Source organism: Rhagoletis pomonella, unplaced genomic scaffold (assembly GCF_013731165.1).
Source record: "Rhagoletis pomonella isolate Grant_MI unplaced genomic scaffold, Rhpom_1.0 Rhpom_scaffold_00002, whole genome shotgun sequence".
Lineage (NCBI taxonomy): Eukaryota > Metazoa > Arthropoda > Insecta > Diptera > Tephritidae > Rhagoletis > Rhagoletis pomonella.
In genome coordinates this window covers 73,131,820-73,143,883 of record NW_023458556.1, presented here as the reverse complement: position 1 = coordinate 73,143,883, position 12,064 = coordinate 73,131,820, and the positions used below count along the sequence as shown (strand labels likewise).

The 12,064-nt window shown below is 35.7% G+C and overlaps 1 protein-coding gene across 1 annotated transcript in view; it reads right to left on the bottom strand.

Moving 5' to 3' along the window:
- Positions 1-1,859, bottom strand: part of LOC118734044 (lambda-crystallin homolog) — a 52,846-nt gene extending 50,987 nt beyond the window's left edge. The window contains exons 1-2 of the mRNA XM_036463738.1: positions 1,582-1,859; positions 1,145-1,523 (exon numbers count right to left, since the gene is read on the bottom strand). Coding sequence (XP_036319631.1) covers positions 1,145-1,523; positions 1,582-1,616 — 414 coding nt within the window. The 5' untranslated portion in view covers positions 1,617-1,859. The remainder of the gene's footprint in view (positions 1-1,144; positions 1,524-1,581) is intronic.
- Between the last annotated feature and the right edge of the window lie 10,205 nt (positions 1,860-12,064).

Below are 12,064 nucleotides of genomic sequence, written 5' to 3'. Positions count from 1 at the left end.
AAAAAATTCTCAACGTTCTAATGACCTCAGATAGGAATTTTTATCATGCTTTAGATCAAATTTAGTCCAAACACGCTTTAAATGAATTATTAATTTTTATTAATGCACGAGCAAATATTACGTACATAAGTGCAAAACAAATGAATTTACGTCAGTATGTACATACATATATACATATATAGAAGTCAAATCAAGGTGAAATTTTTTGAATGATTTTTTTTTTACCTAAAGCTTGAACAAATTTTGGTATTACCAATCAAGATTTCTTTAATGGGATGCACTTACATATCGACGGTACTTTGGCAAAACCTCGTATCTCAGAACTCACTACTACTTCGTATCTCGTAAAATATATTCAAAATAGGCCTTGAAATACTACGATTAATTGTACATATATTATTCTTAATTAACTAAAAAGTAGTTAATCTTTAATATTCATTAAAAAAGTAATTACAAATGATTTTCTATTATTAATAGAGCGTTTTTTGTTAGAGAGCGTTGTTTAACAGTGTTTTAAGATACGAGGTTTTGCCAAAGTACCGTCGATATGTATGTATGTATGTACCGCGTATCAACAAAATGCAAAACCGCGTATCAGCAAAATGCAAAACCTCGTATGTGAAGTTGTAGAAATTATTTTCTAGAGCGTAAAAATACCCATATTTCAAAATGGTTCTCTTTTTTATAAAGCAATCGCATTTCTGGATAGTATATTTCAGGACGAATGGATAGGGATTGAGCCAAGAACTGTGTGAGCAAATCCAATTTTTGGCAGCCAATGTCAGTTACGCGGTTTTGCAGAATGACGATACGCGGTTTTGTACTTTAAACGACGATATGTATGTGGGTTATGTGATTTTAGAAGCTTTGATTTTGGATGAAAAAATAAGGAACTTCCATAGAAAATATGTAAATTTTTCAAAAATTTTTTTTACAGTGGCATTTTATGTAAACCTCAACACTGATTGGTTATTATGTAGTTCGAGTAATGTAATGTATTGGTTATTATGTAGTTCGAGTAATCGTTGCGTTTCCGATTTAGGGCTGTAGACAAAAAATTGCCGAACTCGAGATAAGCTGTTTCTTCAAATGGCCACAGATATGTATGTATGTACATATGTACTTATAGCTTTATTGTACTCACGTTTGATTGATGTTTGAGGTCTTTGGAGAACAACGATGGCAGGAAGGTACTCGTCGAACTGGAGAGTATGGTGTTCTCATCTACGATTTCGTCCAATTGCTTGTAGAGTGCTTGTTTCCATTCTAAACGTTCTGGTATACATTCCTGTATGAAAAAGGCGTTTTTCACCATCTCCTTGATATCAGTTGTGCCTGAAATTAGTGCGAACTGTTGGGTGGCATTGAGCTTGCCACGTAGCAAACCTTTGGATTCCAAGTCTTTCAGTTCTTTTTCGGTTTCCTTCAATGCATTTTCAATCTGTGTCGACACGCTGTCGTAAAGGACAACTTGGTAGCCAACAGAGGCAAATAACATCGACCACGAACGTCCAATAAGGCCACTAGACAATAGTTTTTTTTTAAATACAGAATTTTTACTCAATATCAAGTTGTCCTTACCTGCCCACAATGCCAACTTTGCCTTTGCTTGTCATTATGTATTTTTGTAGTTAAACAATTGAAAACAATTTAGTTACTCTGACACTGATTTGATTTGTATGTATAAAAAGCAATCACCACCAGCTGTCGTTGTGAATTGTTCGACCTGTTGTACATGTATGACATAAGCCAATGGGTGGAGAGCACCTTTAAATACTGTTGCTCTATCGGCTATCAGTGTTTGGAGCTTTGACGTCTTCACTTATCACTCTCGACGGTTTGTCGCACGGTACTTTATGAATAGTGTTGCCAAGTTTCCATCTTTAGCATATATGATAAGCATTTAGAAATAATAAATACTGAGATTAAAATTAAGTAATAATCCACCTACACACATTGCTGATAAGCAAAAGTGTATGTACATATGTTTACCTATACAACTATACCTACAAAGATATCATTATGCATCAGAATCTGTAAAAACGGCTTTATTAACATCCGTTCAATTGATACTGGAAAATTTCTAATTTGGGGTATAGTACCATAACAAAACTATAATCACATAATAATAAAAACAATAGCTGTAAAGTATACATTCAGCGAACTTCCAATTGATGCAATTATTACTAGTGATTTTTTGATCAGCTTTTCTGATTATGTCTCATAAAAGCTTCATGAAAAGCTTGCTATCACATCATGCATATGTTTATACATAGTACACTGAGGGAAATAATATAGTAAAAATGAATATTTTATATTTGATTATCATTTAAAAATTTTGGTATTTAAAAATAATAAAAAAAAAAAATTTATTACGCACGTATAGGACTGTTCACATCTTAGTATATATGTATATGTAAAAGCTCAAACAGACGGCAGCGTTGATCCGGATTAATTCGGACTTAATTCGGATCAACTGCAGTTAATTCCCGAGTTGATCCGGATTAACGCTGCCGTCTGTTTATGCTTTAAGTGTACATACGCATCTCCAGCATGCAGAACGCCCAGCAACGATCGGACTTCTACCACATTATGGTAGATCTGCCACTTTTTTGAGCATCTACCACATCTACCACACAAGGTAGATGTCGTTCCCACGACAGTCGTGTCTACGTAACCGGAACGACCCAGATTTATATCTGGCCAAGGACTGTCACTCCAGCAACACTCTCCAAAAAGACTTTGGGGAATTTGTATGCTGCTACAACAACAACAACAACCACACAAGGTCTGAAATCTACCACATACTCGCGTTTTTGAGCACTAATAACAGGCAGAATGGGAGGATAAAATAAACTGTGAAATAGTAAATTTTCTCAATATTCAACTTTTTCGACAGGAAACGTGGATTTATTGTGTTAAATTGCAAAATATATGATTTATAAAAAGAACTAATAGCGACAATTAAAAAAATGGCGATTTTTGTGAAAGTATTAGCAAATTTCAGTGCATCCCGGCTAGAAATTATAGCTCCATTTTACAATGGCCCTAGCTCGATTCACCCCTTTAAATTCATGGGCCTTCCAAGAAAAGTTTGGCCAGGCCCTTGATGGTTTGTTAATGCTTTGGATTGATTGGGCCCTGGTAGCGAATTCTATGCTGGAGCTAGGCAGGTTTGCCAAAGTAGGCCCCAGCCAGAGGGCTGAACTTTGCTTTCATGGGCCTTATAAGAAAAATCTAACTGGGCCCTTGCTAGCGAAGTTTATGTAGGCCCTAGACAGATTAATATAAGGAATAAGAAGAATAAGGAAGAATAAGGAAACTCAAGTTGAGTGGACCAATGTTTACGTATCCATTCAACTCAAGTCGTATTCAGATGTGGAAATTACACAACGAACTATGTAGTAAACCAATAACAAAACCCATAAATGTAATAACGCAAAAATTAGTGACTTTGTTCATTCAAGATGAACCTGACAAACAAAAAACAATGTTTACCATGCCTCTTCTCCACCGCGATGGGAAATGATTTATTTTTATTTTTTTATTTGTGTTCCACGAATGTAATATGCAGTATATTTTTATCTTGACGAAAAAAATGCGTCAACAAAATTGTTTTGTTTATTTCTCTCTAACACACACGCTCCATCTTTCTCTCAAACAATATTTTGCTAATAAATACAGCTTCCAATAACAGTAAAACATGAATATTTTTTATTCGGGATATTGTGGGTAAAATCTAGCTAGGTACTAGCTTGAGTACATGTGCAAACGCCAATAAAGAGGCAGTCTGACTTAGGGCCTAGATGTCTCCTAGATAAATTTTCCTATCCTGTTCGCAGCTAGTAAAACCTAGCTAAGTACTTTCTAGATTGCATGATATAATGCCAGTAAATAGGCGATCTGACTCAGGGCCCAAGTAACACCAAAATAAAACTTATCGAGTCAATATTTACCATATTTGCGTCTGCCCAGGCCCATCACGGATTTTTCGATATTATGGCATATCTAGCCAGGGCCAAGGTAAATGACAGACTTTCCTAGATTATTTTCCAGCCGGGAAAACCTAAATATAAAATATGGGGAAGATTGGATTACTATAACGTTCAAAACTCACAAAAAATGTGGGCCCAGTCATTAAATGTGATGGAATTTTGGGTAATTTTTGTTTCCTGCTTTCCACTCTCAGAAAACAAAGGTTATACAATAAAATGACTTAGGTGACAATACTCGCTTTTTTCCCAATATCTGGTGGGATTTTTTCATTGTTTGAAAAATTCTTTTCACTAAATTATGCAAAAAGAAGCTGAAAGTCAAAAATTAAGAAAATCAAAAATTACATATATTTGCAAAGTCGCGCGCAAAGATCAAATTATTTATTCGAAAACTACATAAAATTCTCTAAAATATTAGTCTAATTTCAAGACCTGACGGACCGGTACTCACACTTTTTATACCCGAGCGCACTTGTGCACAAGGGTATTATAACTTTGTTCACATAACGGTTGTTTGTAACAGGCAAAACGAATCGAGATAGATATAGACAAATGTATACATAAATGATCAGAATGAAAAGAGAAATCGATTAAGCGGTGACTGTCTGTCCGCCCGTCCGTCCGTCCCTCCGTCCGTCCGTACGTCCGTCTGTGCACACGATAACTCGAGTAAAAATTGAGATATCTTAACGAAACTTGGTACGTGGACTTCTTTTGGGCAAAGGACGGACGGTATTGAAAATGGGCGAAATCGGACGATAACCACGCCTACCTCCCATATAACGGTAATTTTCAGAAATACGAAAAGTGCGATATTTTAGTAACTACTGAAGATAATTCACTCAAAATTGATATTTACAATGAGTTTTAGACGAAAAATAAGAATATTAAAAAATTTTGGCAAATGGGCGTAGCCACGCCTACTTATGGTTACATGTGTATATCTTGGTAACCGCTGCACCAATTTCTTCCAAACTTGGCACAGTTGTTGGTCCTGCTACAACATACCAAATGGCCGAAAATTTTTAAAATCGGACAATAACCATATAACGGTAATTTAGAAAAATACGAAATCCTCGATAAATCAGTAAATATTAAAGCTAATTTATTCAAAATTGATGGTTGCAAAAATTTTTGACCTTATGATACAATTTTGGAAAATGGGCGTGGCACCGCCCACTTATGATCACATATATGTATATCGGTAACCGTTCTACCAATTTGTACCAAACTCGGTATTTTTATTGTGCTTGCCACATAAAAGCAAAACGATGAAAATTATTGAAATCGGACTAAAATTACGGCCGCTTTTCATATAACGGTAAATTTCAGAAATGCTTGAAACTGCAATATTTAGAAATTTAAGGATGCTAGTTTACTTAAAATTTATACACCCGCTTATCATGTAGCGGTAGCTTTCGGAAAAGTGGAAAACATATATTTAATACCTGCGCCGGGTATTTAATGTTCGGCTCCGCCTAAGTTCGGACTTTCTTACTTGTTTTTACTAATAATCTTTAGCATCTACATTTCAAAGTAAATTTTTTGGTAAGAAAATAGGAAAATACCAAATAAATAATAAATACCTTCACCTGAATATTCCACGACGTTTAGATAATTAATTACAATTGAAAAGGAAACACTTTCTGTAATGGGTTCAGCGCCAAATGCAACTAAACTGATTAGTCGGTATCGCGCCCATTCCCGTATTTTTTTGGAAATGTATCGTTCGTGAAGAAGGGGGGTGAGTAAATAATGTAAAATTTGGTACTTATGACTTTTACTATACCCTCTCTAAGTCAAACCGGTTTTTTTTACCAACTGTCACCATGACTTTTTTCTACCTGCCTCCATATAGTCGAAACACTGTGCATCGTGATGTGATAAAAGAAAAGCTGGCAGCACTCCGCAAGATTGCAGAAATCTTTCAAAATATGTTCGAAAAATATCCTGATATGGAAGGAACTGCTTTACACTGCCAAGGAAAAGAATTGCTAAAACTCAACACAATTTTTAGCAACTTCAATCTTGCACTTTATTATACTAATATTAATTTTTTCTTAGATACTAATTAAAATGTTTGCAATTTAGGTGAAACCTTGCAGAATTTTTTTAATCTTTGTACAAAGTTTGATCCAAAACCTGAGATCTACCACATTTTTTCGAAATCTACCACATTTTTTTCCAGATTCTACCACACAATTTTTTTTTAAAGACCGATCTCTGACGCCCAGTAGAAATCGGTTGTATGCATTCATGAAGTACATATGTGTGCTGTATTAGTGAAAAAGTGTGAACAAATCAAGAGCGGCTATGAATTTCCAGAAATAAAGTAAAATTCTGGCGAACTGTAAGCGAACGTACGTTGTTGTTGTTTTAAGTACATTTCTCTATACATTTGACTACTATACAGTGATCGGACTTCTACCACATTGTGGTAGATCTACCACTTTTTGGACCATCTACCACATCTACCACACAAGGTCTGAAATCTACCACATATTCACATTTTTGAGTAGTTATAATTTAGCTCCACATGATTTTCTTTATTTATTAATTTTAAAAGCAAAAATTGTCCAACACTAAACACTATGTGGTATTTAACAAGTAGGGACACGATATCGAACCGAAAGTATCGATATAGTACTCATTTAAAGTATCGCTGTAAAAATATCGGGTACCTATTAATATCGTAATAAAAAGACTCGATATTCCAAATATCGATACAAAATTCCAATCAATCTGAATATTGATGCCATTTTCTATTTAAGAATTAACACTTTGCACTTTATAAGTACATCACTGAAGGCGCGCCACATACCAACCTAGGATAGACACATTTCTGCGCTTTAAAGGGCAAAATATATCCATATTGCTTTTCATATAAATTCCAAAGTAAGTGCGGTTATAGTACGACATAGATTTGCAAGAAATGGAATGTTTAAAAACAATATTAGCCACAAAACTTTCAATAGAAGGTCAATAAGGACAAATTTTTACATTTTGGAATTTGGAAAATTAACTTTAAATCAGTGATGCGCAGAGAGAGCTTTTACTCAATACGTGCCTATACAAAATGTATGGAAAGTTTAAAAAAGCTTTGCCCGCAGGCAAGGCGGTGCCCATCAGTGCTTTAAATATTTCAAATATTACTACAAAAAGTTTAAAACAAATAGTCTTGCCCAATTCCCAGAGTTTTAACTTTAGACGTTTTCATTTTATTTTCTAATAATTTGTGATACAAATGTATCATTATTCACATTAACTTTGTAATGTACATTTACGATTCGATACGATACAAGGGTTCTGGTACTCGATTGCAAAAAATATCGTTTGAAAACTTTCGAGTAAAAAGTATCGGTATCGAATGGCGAAAATATTGATTTGGTATCCTATCGTATCGAAATTCGTGTCCCTAATAACAAGAATGATAGTATACAAGATTTCGCATTCACGGCGGCGATGAGATTTCTCAAGTAAAAGTAAACAAAGCCGAATGGGAGGAGAAAACAAACTGTCAAAAAGTGAATTTTCTCAATTTTTCAATATTAAACTTTTCGTCGGGAAACGTGACTTTATTGTGTAAAATTGCAAAATATATGATTTATACAAAGAACTAAATAATAAAGAAAATGTAAAAAATCGGCGATTTTTATGAAAGTATTAGCTCATTACAGTACATCTAAAGTTTTTAACGCGTTGTTTACGTTTACTTGAGGATTGTCAAAATTGGCAAAACCCAAGTTAAAAGTTTTTCTAGAGATTCGAATTAAAAATTTTCAGTTAAGGTGAAACCTCGCAGATTTTTTTAGTTTTCATAAAAAGTTTGATCCGAATCCTGAGATCTACCACATATTTTTTAAATCTACCAAATTTTTTTGCAGAATCTACCACACAGAATTTTTATTAAGTCCGATCACTGCTACTATACAGCATCATAAAATGTTTGTAATATTTTCAGTCTTCTGCAAAAATTTTAGCGAACGGACGTGTTGTGCGAATAATATTTTCGGCACTAATAGGGCTTTTACATGATAGAGCCTCCGCACACTGGACTGCTCAGTCCGCCTAAAACCGGTTTTGTGTGGATAAGAGGGGGAAGAGAGTTCGAGTTTACCTCGCTCATTTCAGTCCGCGAAAATCGCGGATTGACGGTGGACTGACACGCACACATAGACAACATGTTTTCTATTTCGTTTTGTACAAACGTTTGCATATGCTTATATGTGCCACATGTACTAACACAATCATGCGAAGTTCATGCCCTGTAGGGAAACCGCGGACTAGTGAATCAAATTTCTAGTTCCGTACTAGGTCTTTATCGCCAAAAAGGAACTAATCCGATAGGAACTAGATCCCCACCAGTCCAAAAGCGGCGAAAAGTGGTACTTTTAAAAAATTAATTTTTTTTCAGTTTTTTCACTAGAAATCTATATCTAAAGTGACGAATTTAGAAATGGTTCGGAACTATAGAAAAAGGGATGCAGAATGAACTAGATCTTATTTGTCGAATTTAGAACTAGTTGGGAACTATCGAATAAGGGATGCAGCGGGGGTCTGTTTACTTTACATAGATATGTGTTCGGCGGCTTTTTCGTTCAAATACGCTTCTATTCTGTGCTTCGCAGATGCTTTTTCATAGCTTGGTAATACAAAACTAAAATTTGTGTTAACATTTCAACATCTTGGGACCGTCTGGAATCTAACGCTACGCGCACACTGCAGCCGGCATCGGCCGAATTGTGCTCGGCCGATAACGGCTATATGCGGGCGATATGAATAAACACTTGTGATTATATGAGCGCTCTCACACATAAACCGATAACCGGACCGACATCGGCCGTTCAGGTCCGACAGTGACGATAAATTCAAACATGTTTGTTTTTCTCGTCCGATGTCAGGTGAAAAGTACCAAAATGGACTGCGAAGAATTAACTTATTGGGTACAAAAACAAAAAATTACATATAAAATCACATGTTTAGAGTATGTCAATTCAAATGTATCAAAATATTTCACTGCTTACAAAATTGTAATGAAAACTAGATTTGTGTGTACAAATACGGTCGGCAAATAATCTGATTAAGTGTGCGCATCAGTTCGGCCGGTCAAATTGTTCGGCCGAAATCGGTCGGCCTATCGGATGCAATGTGCGCCTAGCGTAAGAAATAACAGCCAGTACCTCTGCAAACTCAGCTACAGCTAAAGGTATCTAAACGTAGATTTCTTACAATCATTCAAACAAATTTAATTTCAAATTGAAAACACATTTCTTCTTCTTCTTCCAAAATAACTTAAAATCGCACACACGGAAGAACCAAAAAGATTGAAAAATCATGATACTTTTTTCTTTTGTCTGCCGATTTTAGAACTGGTTCGGAACTATAGAAATTAGGCCTAGTTCGGAACTATCGAAAAAGGGAAGCAGCGAGGGGCAATTGACACTTCCTAGGACATCGCCATGTTAAATTCGCCAGTTACTTGCATGCAAAAGAGATTTATCGCGAACCAGTACTGGGTCTAAATGTACTAGAAGCGCACCAGTTCAGAACTAGAGATTTTCCCCACAGGGTGTATACAAAACTGAAACCTGTTTTCGGCCGACTGCCCAGTCCAGTGTGCGTTCGAGTGGTGGACTGCTCAGTCCGACCCAAAATTAGTCCCAAAAATCGCAAAATCTGTTCCGAGAACTACGAAATAGTCCCGAAAGTCCAAAAAATCTTGAAATAGTTCTGAAAGTCCCAAAGTTCCTAAATTAGTCCCAAAAATCCTGAAATAGTCCCGAAAGTCCCAAAAATCTCGAAATACTCCCGAAAATCCGAAATTATTCCTGAGAATCCCGAAATAGTCCCAAAAATCTGGAAACAGTCCTGAAAGTCCAAAAAATCCCGAAATTACTCCCGACAATCTCGAAATAGACCCGAAAGTTCCAAAAATCCTAAATTAGTCCCAAAAATATGGAAATAGTCCCGAAAATCCCAAAAATACCTAAATTACTCCCGATAATCCCGAAATAGTCCCAAGCGTCCCAAAAATTCTAAACTAGTCCCAAAAATCCCTAAATAGGCCTGAAAGTCCCAACAGTCCCGAAATTATTTCCGAGAATCACGAAAACCCCATAAATCCGAAAAAAGTCCCGAAAATCTGGAAATAGTCCCAAAAGTCCGATGTAAGTCCCAAAAATCGAAAAATAGTCCCGAAGTCCCAAAAATTTTGAAATTACTCCCGAGAATCGCAAAATACTCCCGAAAGTCCCAAAAGTCCCGATATTAGTTCCGAGAGTCCCAATAGTCGCAAAAATTCCGAAACAGTTCCGAAAGTCTCAAAAACTTGAAATTGCTCCTAAAAATCCAAAAATAGTCCAGGAGTCCCAAAAATCCCGAAATACTCCCGAAAGTCCCAAAAATCCCGAAACTAGTCCTAAAAAACCCTAAATATTTTGAAAGTCGTCGAAAATCCCGAAAATCTCGAACAAAGTTTCCGGGAATCCCTAAAGAATTACGAAATAGCTTCGAAAATCCTGAAATAGTCCCGAAAACCTCGAAATAGTCTTGAAAATCCTGATTTAGTCTGACGAATCTCTCAAATCCCGACACAGTTCCCAAAGAGAGGTGTGGTGAGTTTAGGTGAGGTGTGGTGAGAACGGATGTAATGAGTTCAACTGTGGTGAGTTAAGATTTGGTGGATTTTGGTGTAGCAGTAGGAGGTGTGGTGAGTTTAGATGAGGTGTGGTGAGTTTGTATGTGGTGAGTTGATTTGAGGAGAGGTGAATTGAGTTGTGGTAAAGTAACTTGAGGTGAGTATAAGGTGAGGTGTTAATTCTCTAAATTTCTCCTAAATTATACAGTATTTAGTTTGAAAGTATTTAGCCATCGACTAAATACCTAAATACCTTGGTACTTTAGTGAAAGTATTTTGCATCCCCGAGGTACCTGAGTACTTTGGACCAGAGTATTTAGCGCCTGATAAATACTTTCGTTTTTTGTACTTTGGTATCTAGCAGCTCCTAAATACTTAAGTTTTTCTTACTTTAATATCTAATAGCTCCTAAATACCTAAATATCTTTTACTTGGGTATTTAGCAGCTCCTAAATACCTAAGTATTGTTTACTTGGGTATTTAGCACCTCCTAAATACCTAAGTAAATAGTACTTGGGTATTTAGCAGCTCCTAAATACCTAAGTTCTTTTTACTTGAATATTTTATATCCAAAGAGTAAGTATTTGTGTATTTAGTACCCAAAGTGGTACTTTAAGTACAAAAGTATTTAGGTGTGCCCATCACTGCTTGTAAGAATGCTTTAATACTGTTCCATTAATGCATTTTTGTATGTTTGAAACATGAATACGGCCATATGCATTCAGCAGTAGTACAAGTATATGGTTAGAGTACGCATACGCTCTGAGAAAGCACACGTGTTAAATGGAAATGAAGGTTCATTTATACTGGCATGTATACACAGCAGCAAGTTCATGCCACCAACAGCGATTTCGTATGCATAAAATTTCTACTGGGCGGTGACAACACACACATACATACATAGTACTTGCCCTGCAGGGAACTAAAAATTACCAGTTTGCTTTTCAGCCCAACTGGTTCATGTTCTATCTTTTTTCAATGTTAGCGACTAGTATTTTTAACATGGCGATGTCCTACGAGATGTCAATTGTCAGGCTATGCATCAGCATCTACTAGCAGAAATACTAGTAGAATCAGACAGTTGATGAAATCGTGTGACAGTTCATCCCCCGTGAAAAGCATTAGTATGCCATTTTACTTGCAGCGTTCCGTTAGTCGCAATGGCCGACAGAGCAGAGCACTGTCGTGGTAGGAATTTTTTTTATTAATTTGTTTTACTTACACATTTTTTTATTTGATTTTTTTTATTTGAGGTTTTTATTGTAATTTTTAAATTTAATAAAAAAAATTATTTTTATTCATTTATTGTTTTATGGCACAAGTATTTCTTCCCATATGCACGTTTTTTCTGCAATGAAATTAGATTTTCAAGTTTATTTTTTATATTTAATATTTTTATTGAGCTTTGTACCACGATTGTTTATTAGGAAAA